General features: G+C 53.1%; 2 protein-coding genes across 8 annotated transcripts; both read right to left on the bottom strand.

Annotated features, from left to right (window-relative positions):
• Positions 1-111: 111 nt before the first annotated feature.
• On the bottom strand, positions 112-4,967 carry TMEM208 (transmembrane protein 208). 2 transcript variants are annotated; one of them, XM_015639697.2, is made up of 6 exons: positions 4,859-4,967; positions 4,692-4,787; positions 4,541-4,600; positions 4,296-4,432; positions 1,579-1,663; positions 112-556 (listed from the first exon to the last, which is right to left on the bottom strand). In XM_015639697.2, the coding sequence occupies exons 1-6, from the start codon at positions 4,862-4,864 to the stop codon at positions 419-421; spliced, it is 522 nt and encodes a 173-aa protein (XP_015495183.1). In that variant the 5' UTR covers positions 4,865-4,967; the 3' UTR covers positions 112-418. The 2 variants fall into 2 exon arrangements, with proteins under 2 accessions (XP_015495183.1, XP_033373099.1); XM_033517208.1 differs by lacking the exon at positions 4,541-4,600 and having other exon boundaries at positions 113-556; positions 4,859-4,966.
• A 674-nt stretch (positions 4,968-5,641) lies between these two features.
• ELMO3 (engulfment and cell motility 3) lies at positions 5,642-18,709 on the bottom strand. Of its 6 annotated transcripts, XM_015639621.2 has the most exons (22): positions 17,881-18,709; positions 16,317-16,361; positions 13,368-15,995; positions 13,256-13,296; positions 13,061-13,133; positions 12,937-12,987; positions 12,303-12,472; positions 11,393-11,492; positions 11,137-11,288; positions 10,977-11,055; positions 10,570-10,620; positions 10,095-10,217; positions 9,809-9,940; positions 9,436-9,540; positions 8,819-8,927; positions 8,471-8,607; positions 8,216-8,379; positions 7,974-8,086; positions 7,616-7,720; positions 7,204-7,280; positions 6,915-6,995; positions 5,642-6,751 (listed from the first exon to the last, which is right to left on the bottom strand). In XM_015639621.2, exons 3-22 carry the CDS (start codon positions 13,443-13,445, stop codon positions 6,539-6,541), a joined length of 2,154 nt encoding a protein of 717 aa, XP_015495107.1. In that variant the 5' UTR covers positions 13,446-15,995; positions 16,317-16,361; positions 17,881-18,709; the 3' UTR covers positions 5,642-6,538. The 6 variants fall into 6 exon arrangements, with proteins under 6 accessions (XP_015495107.1, XP_015495108.1, XP_015495110.1 ...); XM_015639622.2 differs by lacking the exon at positions 8,819-8,927 and having other exon boundaries at positions 8,471-8,563; positions 16,317-18,709; XM_033517207.1 differs by lacking the exon at positions 5,642-6,751 and having other exon boundaries at positions 6,958-7,048; positions 16,317-18,709.
• Between the last annotated feature and the right edge of the window lie 62 nt (positions 18,710-18,771).

The following is an 18,771-nucleotide window of genomic DNA, read 5'->3' as shown; positions in this document are numbered from 1 at the left end:
GGAAAGGAGGAGAGCACTTATCTCTGGTGATCCTGCTCCCCTCTGGTCCAGCTCTCCAAGACCATGCTGGCACTTTTCACAGCTCCCCTGCACAAACCCACTGCCAGCACGGTCAGTTAAGACTCTGCTCTTTAATGTACTATTTCCTCCAACATTGCACTCCCCAACGCTGAACGTGATACAGAGCTGCTTTAAAAAGATATTTACACACATCCCAGCATCACCCCCTTGTCAGCCCAAGGAGCAAGGCCTCAGCCCGTGCTAAGACCCAACCAGAGGAAGTCTCTTGCAGCCTTTCTGGCAGCAGTGACAGAGGGCAACAGAGCTACTGCGGTGGTTTTGGATTGGTTTTGGTCGCATCCCTGATGAAATAACAGCATGGAGATGGGAGAGGGTGTTGATCTATCCCCAGCCAGGGCTAGAAGCGCTTCATCTGTCGGCGTTCCTGTCGGCGCTGCTTCTTCTCGTTCGGCTCCTGAGCAGCGGGCGCGGACTCGGCTGTGAACCAGGGCCCCAGGATGTTCACCCACAGCAGGTAGAGAGCGCGCCCCGGAGCCTGCAAGACACACATGGCACACACTCAGTCACGCTGGGGACAGCACTGGCAGGGGGGTGCTAGGGGCATTTGGGCTGAGGGAGACAAAGCAGCTGAATCAGAGGCGTCTCAGGGCGCACAGAAATCAAAGGCAGTGGCGAGCGTCCAAAATAAACGGCCTGGTTCCATTTCATGGTTGAGGAACGTATATAGTGCTCAGACTTGATACACAGAAATCCCAGCATCAGGTCTGAATTACCCAGAGGGATCCAAATGTCCAGACATTCCGCCTCTCCTTCCTTTGGAAAATACACCCACATTTCTTTGAATTTATGGAAAAAGCGATCCAGATGGTTTCCAGGGGACAGCCAAGTATAGGCTGCCCTCTGCCAGGCCAGCTAGAGAGGAATTTGTGGGTGAGGACTGACATGAGATCAAGGACTGAACTGGGAAAACTTTCCATGCTCCCACATTTGCCTTCAGTACCTTTGTGGGATGTCCTCAAAGCAAATGTGGGATTTTTAAACTAAATGGAGATTTTTTTTCTCCTTCCTCACAAGCAGTTTTAGCTGAAGACACGTGACAAACGTTTCAGGAGCAGAAACAGTTTGGTGTGTTAAGGGGAATGAAAGCCTGTAGTATTCTATCTACCCAGAGGCACAGTGTCCAGCAGATCCCAGCCTTGGTCAATGCTGAATGGCTCCAAAAGCCAAAGCAGAAGAAACACTTTATTACAGACACAGAAAGACTGTGCACCAAGACAGCTTTGATCTACCTCATGTTGCTTGTTGCCCTTTCATGGGACCAGAGGGAAAGACAAAGGCCAGCCTAGTTTTTGCATGGTTGACCCAGAGGGATCAGGACTTCCTTGCCTTGTGCAGCCTCATTTTTAAACATGGAGATTAAAAAACATATCAGAAAATAGTTCGAGCCTGGAACAGGACACTGAAACGAAATGGATAAATAACGTCCTCCATCCTGAAGACAGGGAAAGACAGCAATAATGCAGAGCAAGATGGAAAACAGCAGGGGCTGGGGCTTACCAAGAGCCAGAAGTACCAGATGTAGAGCGAGAAGCAGCTCAGCACTTGGACTATAGCTGTCAGCAGGATCACATCCTTGAGGTGCCTGAGGGAAGAAAAGCAAAGCATGAAGCTTTCATTCCAACCCCTGCCAAACACAGCAGCTCCTCTGCCAGCACAGTCTGCACTGCCTCAGGGGAGCGACCCTGCCCAACCCAGGGACTGTCCCTGCAGCCCTGCTTTGCCACAGTTATCTAGAAGAATCAAAGCAGTAAACAAACAACAACATCAAAATACTCTGATGAATTAAAGAGACGATCTCCCTCAGAAAAAAACATTGAGAAAGCTGAGGAATTGCAGGGGCTTGGAAATCAGCAACAGTACCACCCCCCACCCCCACAGCTGAAACAGATCAGCAAATCAGCACCCGCTGATTTGACACCTATAATGACATAAAGTGTAACTCCTCACGACTGGCTGTGCTGAAGGCAGCTATGAATCCTCCCCATGCCATTTCACAGGCTGACAGACACACTTGGGGTCACTGAAGGACAAGCTGAGCTACAGCAACACACAGCTCCTCCTCCCCTCCTGCTTATCTGACTCCAGCTCTTCCATGCCAGCCTCAGGCAGAGCTGAGAGCAGCTACAGAGAGGAATAAGCTGCCCACGCCTCAACCACCGCCCTCGGGGGATCTGACACCCAGGAGAGGTAAACAGGTATGAATTTTAAAACACAAGCCTCAGGGAGTGCCATGAAGGATTAGAAAAAGGCTAACTCTCACTCTGGTTAAATCATCATCTGCTGGAGTAAAAAACCCTTGAGTCACATCCAAGAACAGAGACAAGAAAACAAAGACTATGGCATAAACAACATTGACTCAAGACACTGCAGAATCCGCCATCAACAGCTCTAGCACAAGACACTGAGGGTTCAGTGACCTCTGGCATTAGCAGAGGCCACAGAGGGGTGAAGGCAGAGCTCCTACCAAACCCAACTCTCACAGAGACCATGAAGATGAGCCTTCCTCAGCCCCAGAGCAACACAAAGCATCCATTTCAGTGACAGACAGCATGAGAAAAATGTCATGAAATCCAGTGTTCCAGAAGCAGCTTCAAAGGAGCAGCATTAAACAGCTGCAGCTTGCTCAACTAAGAGGCTGGAAACATCCACTGCTTTCTGAAGTACCTGCTAGCCTAGGGTGGTTCCCTGATCCCCAGAGAGGTAATTCAGAGGTACAGGGTAAGGATGGGAACTTCAGCTCTGAAGGTTTTGTTTTTAGAGCCCTACCTCCTCTGTGTTTTGCACAGCCCATAACTCAGATAAGCATTAATTCAATTTAATGTGTCATAAACCCCACCCCAATTGCTCAGGCAGAAAAACCTCTGTGCCTCAGTAGCAAGGGAAGAACATCTGCACCCAGGACTGCAGCAGTGCTGTGGCTGTGCCTGTCACATTTTCACAGCAGGTGATGGGATCCCTGTGCTGCCTCCTGTCAGTCATTTCCCCTGGCAGCACCATCACACACACACAGGGCACTTATCAGGCACTCCTGCTGCAGGCAGAAAAGGTACCACTCCACCAACCCAAGCACAAGATGAGACCTCATCCTATGCTGAGACAGCAGGTTCCCCTCTGCCTGCTGTTAACATCACCAGGCAAAAACCCAGACTTACATTAATAAAACTATATATATCAATATATGACTCTGACAGCCTGAGAACCTCTCGTGCAACAGAGGGGTCAGCTGGAAACAAGGCCCCAATGTGCTTCTTCAAAAGCCTGGCAGCAAGGGAAAGACAGAGGTAAACATGGCCAAAAACATGTGAGGAAGGAGCCAAGGACCCCAGCACCTCGCTGAGCACACGCTGAAGATCCCCAGCAGAGGCTGGACCAACGGGCAGAGGCTGAATGCAGGGAAGACAAAGAGCAAAGCTTGATGTGTACACAACTACCTGGCAGTTTCTTGTGACTAGTCTGAGGCTCACTGTTGGAAAACATGTAAATCTAGAAGGTATTTCTGCTGTACCAGCACTGCTGTCTCTTTATTTTATTTAGAAGAGCTTTGCAGGAATTACTGCTGTGTTTCCTGCAATACTATGGCATTCCTTCTCCAAGGAAAACACAGTTACAGTGGTGCCAAGAACATGCAGAGACTCGGAGCTGTCTGCAGAGGGACATGAACGTGCAAGCATGGGGGACAGAAATAGCTGGGGAGGTGACAGGAACTGGCTGAAAGAGAGGCAAGATTTTTTAGTGTGTAGAGCATTTCAAGACATGGCCAGTTTGCAACCAGGATGGCCTAACTGGCAGCATGTGCCCTTCTGCTCTGGTACACATTACCTGCTGTGCTGGTTTAAAAAGAAAATACCTAGCACTGAGTGCTGCAGTAGTGTTTGTTAACTGAAAGATGATTGTAAACTCCTGCTGAACTCATGATCTCTTACCTCTACATACAGCTCAGGCCTACGGACAGTGACTGTGCCAGGCTGACACACCCACATGGTGGCTCCTGACTGGGGCACACCAAGCCAAGTGTTCAGGTAATAAGGAGAGTTAAGGTACACTCTGAGAAAAAAACAGCTACAAACTTCCAGCTCCCCTCATGCCCATAACAGTGGGCAAGCTGAGGAAGGAGCTGAGGTCCAGCCTTCTCCTCGGGAGACTGTCCTGGCTCTGCGTGCACGCTCAGGCAGCAGGTCCTGCTCACCTGGACTCGTGCGGGTGTGGACACTCACTCTGCCATCCCCTGCTCCATATTCAGGTCAATTCCCCCGTCGGCAAGGCTGCCATCGTCTGTGAAAGACGGCTTTGCCATGGAGTTCATGGACCGGTAGCTGGTGCCGTAGACCACCAAGCTGAAGAAGAACACGACCTGCAACAGGGAAGCCGCTGTCAGCTGCGATGGCCACGACCCCGGGGCCATGAACGAGCCCCAGCCCAGGTGCCCCCGCCGGGGCAAAGCACGGTGCCCGGCGCTCACCCACGTCCAGGCGGAGGCGGCGGAGTAGAAGATGACCAGGTTCACTACGGCGTATATGGCCTGTGGAGAGAGCACGGCACAGCTTTCCTCGTCCGCCCGCTCCCGCCCCGGCCCGGCCCGCGCCCCGCCGGGCCCTCCCGGCCGCACTCACCGAGGCTCCCAGGATGATGCGGAGGTAGAAGCGCAGCGTCTCCCGGTTCTCCTCGAAGATCTGCTTCTTGCCCTTGGTGCCCGCCTTCCCCTTGGGCTGCGGAGCCAACAGAGGCGGTCAGCGTCTCCCCGGACTCCCGGGCCCCGCAACCCCGGCCCCGCACTCACCGCCATGGCCGCGCCAGCTCCGCGCTCCGCTTCCCGCGGACGTGACGTGCCGGAAGCGGCGGGACAGAGCCCGGGCCGGGCGGGACAGAGCCCGGGCCGGGCGGGACAGAGCCCGGGCCGGGCGGGACAGAACCCGGGCCGGGGCGGGACAGAGCCCGGGCCGGGCGGGACAGAACCCGGGCCGGGCGGGACAGAGCCCGGCTGGGCGGGACAGAACCCGGGCCGGGCGGGACAGAGCCCGGGCTGGGCGGGACAGAACCCGGGCGGGACAGAGCCCGGGCCGGGCGGGACAGAACCGGGGCGGAACAGAGCCCCCGGGCGGGGTCGGCCCTACCCTGGGATCCTCCCAGAATCGTAGAATAGTGCGGTTAGAAAGGGTCACTTGGTCCCAGCTCCCTGCTCAAGCAGTCCTCCCAGAAGCGGTTTTTGAGTATCTCCAGTGAGGGAGGCTCCACACCCTTTCTGGGCGAGCGAACTTGGAAGAACTTCTTCACTGTGCGAGTAAGAACACAAAGGAACAGAAAGGTTGCCCAGCATGTAACTGGGACCACTCACAGTGTTCCCAGCCTTCCTAAGCTGGAAATGGCCTTTGCTGTAGTCTTAGCTATAGGGAGCTTGACTCTAAGCCTGCACCTCAACACCAGGAACAAGATCTTGCCAGCCATCCTCCAGCATCTTCAAGCACAACTCCCACAGTGCTGCCATCCCAGACTTACCCACTCTGGCCCCTTTTGACCCTCAGTCTGTCTGAGCCCTTCCCCAAACCTTTGGAAAGGAGACAGCTCCGAGTTCTCCACAAGTGTTTATTGTCCCAATACACAGGAGACAGAGGCACGGTGGATCCCTGCAGACCTGTGGCTGTTAGCACAACACGCCTGGGAGAAGCTGCAGGCACGAGGAGGTGCAGGGCACTGGGCTGGGGGCTGTGGGGCTGCGGAGGAGGTAGGTTGTCGTGGTGCAGTAGTGCAGCAGCATGGCTGAAGTGTGCAAGTATCCGCCCCAGGTGGGGAAGGCATCGCAACTGGCACGATGGGCAGACCAGAGTCTCCTCCTCACACCAGGCCCAGCTGAACGGTGCTGGGAAAAGATGGCTTGTACCCTAAATACCCCCATTCCAGGACAGTGCAGAGGGCTTGGCAAAACCACCCTTCAGTGTGGGAGGGGCCTGGTAGGGCAGGCACATCTGCTTGACAAACTTAATGGAAAGGTGTGTTCCATCCTTTTTCTAACCACTTTGTTGTCCAGAAAGGATGCCCTACACTGATGGCGAAAGTGAGGCAGTGCAGATTTGTACCTTTGTAGTGTTACTCCCCCTCCAGCTATTCCAGGGCTACCTGTATCTTCCAGTCCACATCCTTGCCCTCTCTGCCCAAAGCCTGGCTGCAGTGTGGGGCAATTAGTGCCACCACACAGGGGTTTGACTGTCTATAAGTCATGTCACCTCCCAGTGGCAGGGGGGCAGAGCAGCCATGTCACCCGCCTTGAACAGAAGGCTAATGCTTGGTGGCTCATTCCCATGCTCTTGCAGGAGAGCAGGACACAGACAAGGAAGGGTGGGACACCCAAGCCCCCAGCCAGCACCTGGCCTGTCCCTTTGGGCCAGAGATGAGGGACAGAGCCTGGAGGGAGGGGCTTGATTTTGAGGGGTATAGAGGGTGGGGACAGGGCACAGGGAGGAACTCACTGCTCTGCATGGCTAAAGTCATAGCAGAAGTTTAAGTTGCTGGGGGGCTTTGGGATGGGAGGGGGGTCGTCGGGAATGCTGATGTTCTCCAAGTCCAGGAGCCGCAGCTTGAGCTCCATGGACAGCAGAACATCGAGGTCTGTTTGTGTTCGCTCACTTGTCATCTCCTTGCCCAGCAGCACATTCAGCCCATCCGTCCAGAGGCAGAACTGGGGAAACAGAGTATGGGCATCTCTGGCACCAGCCCTGGGCAGCCAGCCTGCTGTGGCTTCCACCGCCCAGGGACACACACAGCTCACTTCCCTGACTGCTGTCCCCTGGCAGAGACATCTTGGGCACTGTGTGCCACCCCAGCAGGCCCCTGGAGCTCACCTCGTACCGGGTGGGGGCAATGAAGTTGAGGCAGCATTCCTCCACATCGTGCACAATGGAGAAGGCCAGCTCCAGGACATCCTGCAGGGACAGCATAGGGGGTAGCTGGCTTCTCAGCTGGACTCCTCCCAGCCCTGGTAGGGTTCAGAGGAGGAGCTGCACCCAGCCTCCTCCTCTGCACTCCAGGAGACCCAAGAGGTCTCTGTCCATGAAATCCTGCAACCTGCCACCATCCACCCACTCCCAAACCCCATTCCCAGTTGGACAGGATAGGGTGTGAGGTGCTGACCTTGTTCTGCTTCCCAGAGCTCTTTGTGTGTGGACACTCCTTCCCCACCAGCAGCATCTTCATGTCTGCCACAGGAACTGGGGCAAGTGGAAGAGCTATAAGCTCCCTCTTCCCATTCTCCTTCCCCTCTTCCAGATCCCCCATGCGCAGAACCCAGTACAACCCAAATGTGGGGACTCACAGCCATCCACAGCTTGGGCTGGGGGGCTCAAGCCAATCAGCACCCTTTGGGAAGCCAGTCTGCCCCAGCCTGAACTCCCACAGCTCCCAGTCCCACCATACCAGCAGACACTGGGACAGCCATGCAGCAGCCAAGCAGAGGGGCAACTCCCACATTAAGGCAGTCCTAACCCGGAGGTTATCAGAGGGCTCCCCTCCCTCCATCCCACCCTCTCTTCCCTCCATCACCTACTTTTCTCTGGCAGGCTCTCGATGGGGGGAGACTGCACTCCCTCCTCCACGTCCCCATAGTGCAGCACTTTGTGGTTAGGGGACAGGCGGCAGAACCACAGCTTGTCTGCAGCAGAAGAGCCATGAGAAATTCTCAGCCTCCCCTTGCAGAGATGCCCTTCCCAAGGGGGATCGAGCTGCCCCCTTATCAGCACTCCCCATTCCTCCCAGCCCATGGGTTTAGCCCATATCAGCAGTCTAGGGAGTTGGCATTCTATTCCCACAGATTAATTGGGACTTCCCTGGTGGCAGCAGACATGGGAATAAGGCTCTATCCCCCTGCCAGGCCCCCCACCCTGCAGCAGGGTTGTGGCACCCACCCTGCCTGCGGCGGCTGCTGATCTTGCGGAAGAGGGTTCCCTCGCAGAGGTGCAGCAGGCGCTGCTGTCGGATCAGCTCCAGAAGCTCCGGCTTCAGCTTCTCCCGCAGTTCCCTGGGGTGAAAGCCAGCAGAAGAGGAGCACAGCCATTTCAAGAGGCACTTGCTGACCTCCCAGCCCGATAGCATTGTCCCTGCCTCAGGCCCCCATCACAGCCCCACTCCCTGCCCACAGCCCACTCACAGCACAGGCACAGCCAGTGTCTCCTCCTGGTGCAGCCGCTCCGTCTGCCGCAGCTTCAAGATCTCGCTGTAGTTCAGTGCATTCACTCTGGTCTTGAATAGCTCCAGGGATGTGGGCTTGAGGGACAGGATCCTGGTGATCTGCTCTCGCACCACCTGCATCACCTGCCAGGCCCAGCACATCAACTCTAGTTTGGTGACACTCCCCAAATCCCTGAATCTGTACTCCCATCCAGGGACCCTGTCATCCCCTCACCTTGTCAAAGTCCTCCTGGGTTGCTCTCATCTCCTTCCATGTCTTGTTCACCAACTGGATGCAGATGCAGAATAGCTCTTCAAAGAAATGATCCTGCCCGAAGAACATAGGGTAAAAGGCCTGAGCCGTCTCCGAGCCTGTGGTGAGAAGGACAGATGAAACCAGACTCCCAATTTTTCCAGGGGATTTCAGTGTCCAGGGAAACCTGGGTATTTCCCAGCCCTACATCCCCTTCCCATGCTGTCAGCCATGCCAGAGCCCGGTGGCCACATGGATGCAGTCCTCCATCCTGGGAGCTTGTCCCCCAGGCAGCAGGGCAGGGAGGAGAACAAGCTTGGGCACACGTACACGGCTCTCCAATGTGCAGGATCTCGCAGAGGATCAGGGTGAGCTGGATGCTGCTTCGAGCAAAGGGACATTCGTGTTTGTCTTCCCGGCTGCTGTTCTCAAGGACAAACTGTAGAAGAGGGCCACAACCTCATGTTACATGGGCTTGGAGGGCTGCCCCAACAGTGGGTGTCACACATGCCACACTCCTTCTGCATTCCTAGTCAAGCTGTCCTACCAAAGGGTGAAGCCATCGCTAACACAAGTCACCCACTCTTCACAAAATTCAGCCCCAGCCTCCTCCTTCCCTTGTGGCAGTGTGGGAGCTGGTCACAGGCACTGCAGGTTGGAGCACAGCTCATGCCCTGCTGGTTTTGCCCAAACTGCCCCAGTTTGCTCAAGGCTTGGAAACCAAGCTGTAAGCAAACCCCTAAAAATTATGGGGACCCTTCAGAGGCACTGGCCTCAAATGGCTTCTCCTACCCACATGAAGGACTCATCTCCATCTGAAACAGAGCAACAATAGGACACTTGCCTGGGTGTGGCCAAGGACCCAGGATCGCAAGGAAAGGAAAAGAAGGTAGAGATCCACCAGCACTTCTCCACCAGGGAGTTCTCTGGGACAGCACAGCACCTACCCTGCTGTAGGCATTAGGGGTGTTCCTGGAGAAATACACCATGTTGTCCAGGGCAAGGAGTCCTGGTGGGGCACGGTGGAGATCCTCTGCTGGGTTGCTGTTATTCTAGGAGGACACAAAGAATGCAACTTAGCAGCTGTTGCTTTGTTCTTCAAGCAGCAGTGTCTTCCCAACACATCCATGGGGTGTGCCTTTGAGTCCCAGCAGCTCCACAGCACTTGCTGTTCAGGAGTGCTGAGGGAGCAGAAGGGAGGTACTGCATGGTCCATCACCATCAACAGGGACACCAGGCTTAGGGGAGCCATCAGGAGGTGCCACCAAGGCCATGTAGTGGAGCCAGCTGGGGACTTGGGGGGATGCAGGGGGAACACACCACGAAGCCCAGCTTGCGGAATTCCTTGGCACACAGGGATCGCCGGCGTTCGGTGCTGAAGGTGCCAGCAGGCACCTCGCTCTCCAACTCAAAAGCAGTTTGGCGCAGGGAGTGGAGGAGATCCCGCTGTTCCTGGAGGCAGAGTGGAGAGGAGGGGATGCCAGTGAGCCCCACAGAAGCAGGTTGTCCCCAGGCAAACCCAAATGTGTTGGGTTCACCCAAATGTGAACTACTTCCACAGGTGGAAGAGACCAGGTCCAGACTTGCAAGGAGAGTACTCCCAGACCTGTGAGTAGGGATCCATGGACATTTTCATGCGATGCTCGCACAGGTTGAGGCTGACAGACTGCAGCACGTAAAGATAATGGGCCATCTCATCCCCCAGTGGCTCAGAGCTGTGGATAATGTTCTACAGGAGACAGAAGGTTCCCCCATGCTGCTGCTTCCAGTCCAAGCACAGGACCCAACACCCAAATCTCAGCAGGTCCTGCTGCTCAAAGGGGTGTTGGGAAGTGGGAAACTCCCCTTGGGGTTGGGCAAGATCTGTGTGCACTAAACTTCAGGCAGATAGGGGTGCAACCCTGGGCATGTGGGTGCCAGCAGAGCAGCACCCATAGGCATTCCCAAGGATGGGGTATAGGGCACACAGGCAACCCAGCCAAGCACCATCACCAAAGGCTGGAGCTCAGGGGACAAGGTCTGGGGAGAAAGGACAGAGAATGAAACACAAATCAGATCCTTGCACAACCCCAGCTCCTCACTTTGTGGATAAACTGCCTGATGTTCTTCTCCCTCAGGTAGTCCATCATGTCCTAGGGAAAAAAAAGGCTGTGAGATATTCCCCAGCTCAGCACACCACCAAAAAAGAAAGAGGCAGAGTTAGGACATAGACTTTAAACATCTCTGGGCACTTGTTGCAGCCCTACCATTCCAAAGGGTACAAACCCCACAGCAGACGACCCAGCTGCCCAAGGAGGGCCCACCCTGAGGGCTCAGATGTGCCAGGGGCTGGGTCATCACAATCACTGTGCCACCACCAACTGTGATTCTTCTGTCATTTGAGACAAGAAGTCCTGACAGCTGAGGGCTCTCAGCAGAGCACCCTGGTGTCAGAGGCACTGTGGTGCCTGACTCTGCAATGCCACCACCCTGCCATGGTGCCCCTCACCCGCCGCTCGGCGTCGGTCGCGCTCAGCAGCAGCGCAATGAGCAGAGCCATCGCCTTCAGCTGCAGCTGGGCATTTGTCCTGTGGGAGGAAGAGCAGGAGGATGTGAGAGTCACCAGCTCTGAGGATGGGGGCAAATGGTGCTCTGGGTTCTCCACTCACGCCTGCAGGTGGGTGAGAAGACGGTCCAACGTCACTTCTTTTTTGACCACCTCAAAGAGGAGGCGACTGGTAGGCACCATATTCTCCAAGATAGACAAGGAGAGCTGCTGGATAGATGCATCCACTGCATTCATGTTGACATAACTCACTATCTATGAGACACAAAACCATCTGTCAATGGCAGGCTAAGCCTGAAGCACAGGGATAACAAAGAATCCCACAGGCACAAACTGTGGACATTGTAGAAAACTCTTACCTTCTTGATGAAGACTGTACTAAGATTTTCCCAGGAAACAAAATCATGCTCCATCAGCTCTGTGAAGGCTTTGAGGGTGTGAGCCAGCATCTCCCCTGCACTGGAGGGACAGATGAACAAATACAGTGAGGATGGCTCCAGACACCCCACTCCCATCCTACAGTGGTGTCTCTGCAGCTGAACATTGGTGGGCATGTTAGAAACAGCTAGAGAAGAGAGCAGTGAGCAGGAGAAAGGAAAGAGACTGTTGGGTAAGAAAACAGACTCTCGCTTAGTCATTCCACGAACTTGACTTCCCCAGGAAGTCAAGGCAGAAGTTCAGTAGTTGGAAAGCTCCATCACCATGGTACAAAGATCATTGAAGACAAGCTCTCGGGAAAGTTGAACCACCCCACATCCCTCCCTCTACTTCCAAGAAACATGTGCTGCATTGCTTGATTTCACATTCTCTGTGTGACAGGAGCTCAGAGGAACTGCACCATCAGATCCTCAAAGAGTCAAGCAGGCAGTGGTATTTGGCGACCAGGGTTTTCTCAAGCTACCTGCAGATCTCTTGCAGCTAAAACCTCAGGGCACAGGGATCATTCAGGGTGGCAGGAATGAGCAGCAGCACTGGAGGCCAAGATGATCACAGCAGGTTTGCTGGTAGCAAACCCCATGAGGCCACAGATAACCCAGCCAGAGAAGGGATGGAAGGTTCAAGTCTGGGCACATTCATAAGCAGTCAGGACTGCATATCTGTGGGGACCTTCCCCTGGCTGCCAGCGTGCAGGGACACAGCCAGAGTACAGGCATCAACAAGTCAGGGAATAAAAGAGTCCACTCCAACACCCAACTTGGAGCTCATTCAGCATTAACAAGGGAGAAGAAAAGTCAAGGACTGCAGCTTAAGTCCTGTCCTGATACTCACTCATTCCCTTCCTCCACAATAGAGTAGATTTGCTTCAAGCCATTCCTGCTGATGAACTCTTGAGCAAAGGTAACATCCTGGGAGAGGCTTGCAAGCTTTTTTAGTGAGTCAGTCTTCACATCCACATTCTTGCTCTGGATCCCGATATACAACCGCTCTGCTTCTTGGTCCTATCAGGAAGGAAAGAATCAAGCCAAAGGGACTCATCAAAAGACAGCGAAAAGCTTGAAGGTGGCTGTAAGAGCTGAAGTGCAAGTTTTGGAAGGAGTCTCAAGCTAGAGCAGCCCCAGTAAGGAGCTGGACCAATAAACAGAGCCACCAGAGCAGAGACCAGGTGGAGCTGAGGATGGAGGTCAAACTGGCATGACACAAAGAACACTTGAGTTGGCCCCCGCATCCAAAACATTTCAAGATGATTTAGTTTCTCTTCAAACTCCCCCAAGCTCTGCTGAGGGAAAATGAAAGCTGAGACATATCTCCTGCCTGTGTCATTTGTGCTGGGTCTGAGGCACAGAGAAGAGCCATCATAAGCTCAAGTCATGGAGGCAATCAGAGGCAGAGTGCTCGGAGCACCCCACTGCAGGGGCACGGAGCACCAGAGCGGAGGAGGAGACAGGGGGGCAGAGGGATGTACCGGGGAGGTGGTCAGCCGTAAAATGCTCCCGTTCTTAATGTCCCTGCGGTTCTGTAAGGAGAAAAGGAGCCAGTGAGCCGGTGGGGGCCGCAGCGGCGGGGCCGGGGGCTGAGGGGTGTCTCACCGACTCGGTGATGTAGGTCTGCCGCCCGTCCGCGTACTGCAGGGCGTAGCGCTCGGCGTTGGGCAGGCTCCACCTGCGGCCACGGGCGGCCGGTCACAGCCCCGCTGGGCTGGTGCCGGCAGCCAGCGGGTCACCGCAGCCCGCTCATGGGCTGTCACGACCTGTCACGGCGCGGTGGCAGGCAGCGGTACTCACGCATCACAGACGTCCTTGAGCACTGAGGCGAGCGGCTTGGTCTGCGAGAGGGAGGCCGGCCGTGAGCTGGGGTGGGGGGCCCGGGGAGGGGTGCGGGAGTGCCGGGCAGTACCTGCTGGAGCTCGATGAGCTGCGGGATGGCTCCCACCATCTGGATGGCGATCTTCACCACGTCCTTGGGCGGCGGCATGGCTCCCGCGGCGGCTCCGCACCGCCGGCAGTTCCGGGTTGTTGCCGCCGCCGCCTCCCCTCACGAAGGGCCCGGCCGCCGCACCGAGGCCTTGTGCCACCACCCCAGCCCCGGGCAGGCCCGGCCCCCTCACCTGAGCTGACGCGGGTGTGGCAGGACCCACCTCCGGCAGCAGGACAGGGCCTCCTGCTGGGAAAGGGCCCGGCACCCCGCTTTCCAGGGAACCCCATCCCCCGGGCTAGCGCACAGAGGAGGCACAGGCTGCGGCAAGGTGAGAAACTCTGGAAAGTTTTTGTTTATTCACGTCAGAGAACACTCTGTACAAATATGACAGGCAATTTTCTTCCCTTGCAAAAAAAAAAAAAAAAAAAAAAAAAAATAAAAAAAATCTTTATATATGAATCAAAAGTTCATTTGCAACTGCAAATTTTTCTCTAGGTATCCTTTTCGGGAGGTCATCTAACTGGTGGTGGACATGAACACTGGGAAGGAGGGCGAGGGCCAAGCAGCACATGGAGAGCTGGAGCTACACCAAAGCCACGGAGCCTCGTTAACACACAGGACCGAGGGACTCCAGTCAGCTTCCAGGTGAAGGGGGGAAGGTTCAGGGACTGGCTGCATGCAGGCTGGAAGTTCACCCCCCAGAGGGGTCTCACACCTCAGCTGTCTTGCCAGCAGCAGCTGCCTGATGCCAAACTAGTGTCCCATTGCTCCTCCCGAGTTCTTCGTGCTTTGCCCAAAGAGGCTGCCAGTGCTTTGTTACTGCAGAAATGAACAGTCCTTGTGGAGGAGTCCCACGCAGAGTGAGAGGGCCTGAGGAGCCACTCCAGGGACACAGGTCCCAAGCACATACTCTTCTTAGCTCTGAAGGCTCTTCATACTTTACATCCCTTAGTGCTGGTGCTGTAGCTGGTTGTGTGTGTCACAGGCAGTGAGCAGCTATGCAGAGAAATTAAACATCAGCTATTTAAGTGGATGGCTGGAAGCTCCCTCTCTGCAGCAGCCAGCCATGGCCTGGCCTGGCTCTCTGTTTAGCAGTTTGCAGAGCAGGAAAGGCAGGACAGCTGCTTCCACTGTGGTGGCAGGAAGATGTGCAAAACTAAAGACACTCACAGGATCTGACCAAAACCCAAAGTTGGGGCTTGCAAAATACAACACAAATCCATCAGGACATTTTCACTCCAACTAAACTGCACAAGGTCCCAGCCTGGTACCAGCTGATGATCCTAAAGAACCCAACAGCAGACCTTCTGTTACAAAGCAATGAAGAAAATCTTGCAGAAAAATGATGCAGAGAAAGCATACATTAAGTAAAGACCTGCCATAGGATCAGGAACTGGGAGTGGGTATGGGCACTAAGGGAGAAAATTCTAATATACAGAAAACCTGATCCTGAGAGAAAAAGGGGTTAAAAAAAAAGCTCTCTATTTTGACAACACCTACATAACCTGTCACAGCAAATACTACTAAATTGTAACTGCTTGGTCACCTTTCAGACAGTTGCAGGTTCAAGTGCAATGGTTGGAAAAACCCAGCTATTTGCAAATATGAGGAGGCTCTGATGTCCCTAGGGTACCTTTCAGGCACCACCTGGAGCAGTCTTATCCTTTCAAACATCTTTTCAGTCAGGCAAAACCACAAATTAAAAACAAAACCATACTGGCACCTCTGCTTTAGCCCTGTAAAAACAGCACAGCTGCTGGACAAGGAGCTGGAGCCCCTGGGGTTGTGCATCAGCAGACTGGTGAAAGCAGGTCCAACATTCCTGCTGATGCACCAACAGGGAAAGGCTCCTGGGTCCTACAGGGAACACTCAGCTCCTGAATCCCACTAGGAGGCACAGCTGGCTAAAAAAAAGTGCTTTTTGTAAAACATACTAACTTGGTCTAAAGTCACTGAAAGAAATAGACACTTTGGTGCCATTTTTTTTCCTTTTGATGCCTTTTGGAAATAAAACTACCCCAATCCGAACCACTAACACAAAAATGTAACTAACAACCTCTGGGCTTGTGAACTGACCATGGTTTTGGGGCTCCTTGTAGCAGCTGGTACCTAGGAGGTGCAAAGTGCCTCTGGGAGTGCAGGAAAAACCAAGGCATGCAGATTGGAGGAAGCTCAGAGAGGCACATGGGAAAACTTTGCAGGTGAACTGGGAACACTCAAAACACAGACCCTTTGATGTGAGGCCCAGGATCCAGTGGAGAGATGCAGGGGGAAAGCTGCATGTGCATGTTGCACGTGCACCGGAGGAAGAAGCAAACTACCGGGAGGCTCCCAGCCTGCAAGTCCACATCTCTTGGTTGTGAGTCCATTTGAGAGCATCTCTGAATTACTCAGCCATCGAGCTCTAGCACAAAAGGAATCCAAAAATAGACACTTTCCAAAGAGTTACAAAACAGTCCGTGTTTGTGGGGCTCACAGCCGCACCGAGAAGTCAGAGGTTGAGGACAGGCACATCAAAGAGGTCACAGACACCTTCACTCTCATCCAGGTTATAGATGTAGTCGTGATCTCCAGGTGGAGGAGAGAGGCGGAGCAAGGGAGCAAACACTGGGGAAAGAGAAGCCCAGGGTTGGTTACAAAACTCAGCATTTCCACCCCAGCTGAGAGCTGCCAATGGCACTGAGCAGCGCAGCCATCTCATAGGAACAGTCTGTGAGGTTGCTTCAGTCAGCCTCACAGAACTGAAGAGACTCCTGGCTCTCACACCTCTCTCAGGGACTGGCAGGACAGCAAGAACTGAGTCTGTGTCCAGAGCCCAGAAAAGATGAGGGCGAGTCTGCAGTCACAAGGCTGCCAGCTGGGTAAAGTTACACAGCATGGTCTTCCTCCCAGTAAGGCCACACCATGACAGGAGACTCTGAGACTCACCTTCAGATGACATCAGCTCTTCCAGCAGCTCAGAGTTCACACATTCTGGGGAAGAGACAAGCATGGTAGCAAAACAGTCTGCTCTCCTGGTCTGCTCCTGGGTAGTTCCCCACTTTCCCCACCCTTGTTATCCCTTCTCTGGCTAAGGCACAACACGTGCAGCAGGCAGTGGAAGGAAGCTTGTGCTTAAAAGAGATAAAACCATGTAGTAAAAGTAATTCCAGCACAAAACACTATGAGAGAACTCCAACTCCTGTGGCTTAGACTGCACAGCCTTAAAGCAGCTGCCAGCGCCAGGGCAACATTACTGGGATCACACAGGGATGAGAGAGGCTGCATGGAGCATGCTGCTAGGACTGTCCCTCTGAGCTCTGCAATGCTGCTCTCTTCCAGTCCTGAGTTTTGCCTCTGTAGCTGTTGAGTCTGTTTTGCCCTTTGCTCCTGGATTTTTTATCTTCCCCCTCCAAACTGGGAAGAATACTCCATAAAACCACATACTTTACCACAGATAGCAAACATCTCCTTTACAATAGCATCCACATAGTGGCACAGCAGAGTTATTTTGGGTAAGTTAGATCTTCTACATGGTTGGGGCTTTGAGCAGTTTATATCTCAACTCTTCAGATGTACTTAGACATCATCAAGACTTCATCCACTATCTGCAGCAGAGGTGCTGGGCAAGGAGGAAGGATGTTCTCCAAGCTGACTGTGGAGCACAGGGCTAAGAGCACACAGATTGGAGACTGAAACATGTCTGTGTTTGGGTCTGTGGAGATTTTTACCCAAAGGCAGCATCTTCACAAAGCATCTGCTAGAGCAGGGAACTAGGGACAGCTGTTGTACATCTCCTGAAACCACCACTGAAGTGCTGAGGTGTACTTGGTCCTGCCTGGCTGTAGGGCTAAAAGTATTCTGCCAGCACTGGAGAGAAATAAATGTACTGATAAAAAGTTTCCCAGTTTAGGTTTATGTCAGACAAAATTCCTTCATCTCTTCTGCCCTTAACCCAGAGTCTGTCCCATCATTAGGCAGCAACCCAGACATTCCTTCAGCAGAGTCAGAACTCCAAACACAAGTGACAGCATCTCCCTCCCCTATTGCTCCAAAATTACCAGCTCCTCCACCACCACCACTGAGAAGTATTTTGAAGAGAGAACACTATCTCCCCAGATTATTTGCTTGGACTAGTCTCGGGCAGCTAAAGCTGAAACAAGACTTAGCAGGGATTTTTTCTTTCCCATACTGTTGACAAGCTGAAGGAGTAGCATGGGAAGGCTGAACACGGATTAGCATTGGCATGGGGACAGGAAAGCCCTTGCTGGTTGCACTGCAGGCAAGATCTAACAGAGGTTGCTGGAAACATGGAGACAGAAAAATACAGAAACCAGTAATTTTAAGAGTGCCTAACTACTCTTTAGTAGAGGGCCAGCAGCCACCAATGACCACAAGCACCTTACAAAACCACATCCACAAAATAATCCAAAAGGGAGCGAATCAAACAAATTGTCCCTTTTCTGTGGATAGATGGGCACAGAAAAAAGCTGTGGTCAGGGAATGAACGTACCTCTCATTGGATCAAACATCTCTGACAGCTCTTTGGGAAGTTCCAGTACTGCAAATACAACAAACCAGATGGTTTGGATCATTACGTGAAGAGTCTGAAATGCTTTACAGCAGAATCACCCACAAACCTACTGTGCTCCTTACACACACAAATCATCCAGAAATTCTGTTCCCACACTCCATGTCAGGTATTTATGCTGCAATGACAAGCAAGAAAACACTTGAGCTCCACTACTTCAAAATAAATTTGTAGGAGCCCTGGGACATGAACGTATTATCACAATCAGCAGCTGTGTCTGTAAACCTCACCCAGTACACTGCCTTGATTACCTTTTGTGGGATGAGGACATGCCTTTGGAGAGGCACAGAGATAAGATATATGCACATTCAAGGCCTAATTCCACAACCAAGATGACTCCAGACAGACAGCTCATGCTTCTCTGAGACACACCAGCAGCAGGAGTGTGAAAGAAGCACTGTGTGAGCTACGTTTGAGTAAGATTTCTTCTAACCATAACCTAACCTTGAGTGTTTCTGCAGGGAAGTTTGGCTTCAAAACATTCCAGCAGTGTGGCTTAACTAGAGGATGCTTTCTCTCCTTGAGCCAGCCTGCCATTTCCTGACACAAAACTCCAGGATTCCTTTTTCAAAGCACATCAAGGAGCTCCCCAAATACATACTGCAAGGTTACTAAGAACACAAGATCACTATAGACAGATGAAGTATTCCTGAGCAAAGGAGGAAAAGGGAGACAAGAGCTGTCCTAATACAGAAAATTCTCTGAGTTAAAAAGGTGCTCTCAGTGGTGGCTGAAAATTCTATAGCTTCATGTAGTCTNTCTGTACAAATATGACAGGCAATTTTCTTCCCTTAAAAAAAAAAAAAAAAAAAA

The sequence above is a fragment of the Parus major genome, chromosome 11 (genome assembly GCF_001522545.3).
Source record: "Parus major isolate Abel chromosome 11, Parus_major1.1, whole genome shotgun sequence".
NCBI lineage: Eukaryota > Metazoa > Chordata > Aves > Passeriformes > Paridae > Parus > Parus major.
This window is presented reverse-complemented; position numbering and strand designations above follow the sequence as displayed.

What these genes read in the sequence shown, in the direction of transcription:
- TMEM208 (XM_015639697.2), bottom strand. An exon ending in ATGGAGCAGGGGATGGCAGA is followed by an intron (nt 1,664 to 4,295) that starts GTGAGTGTCCAC and finishes TTCTTCCCTCAG; the next exon opens with GCACCTCAAGGATGTGATCC. An exon ending in TCTGGTACTTCTGGCTCTTG is followed by an intron (nt 557 to 1,578) that starts GTAAGCCCCAGC and finishes TGTGTCTTGCAG; the next exon opens with GCTCCGGGGCGCGCTCTCTA.
- ELMO3 (XM_015639621.2), bottom strand. Translation starts at nt 13,445, where the DNA reads ATGCCGCCGCCCAAGGACGTGGTGAAGATCGCCATCCAGATGGTGGGA. An exon ending in CGACCGACGCCGAGCGGCGG is followed by an intron (nt 10,621 to 10,976) that starts GTGAGGGGCACC and finishes TTTTTTCCCTAG; the next exon opens with GACATGATGGACTACCTGAG. An exon ending in GCTCTGGGAAGCAGAACAAG is followed by an intron (nt 6,996 to 7,203) that starts GTCAGCACCTCA and finishes CTGTCCCTGCAG; the next exon opens with GATGTCCTGGAGCTGGCCTT.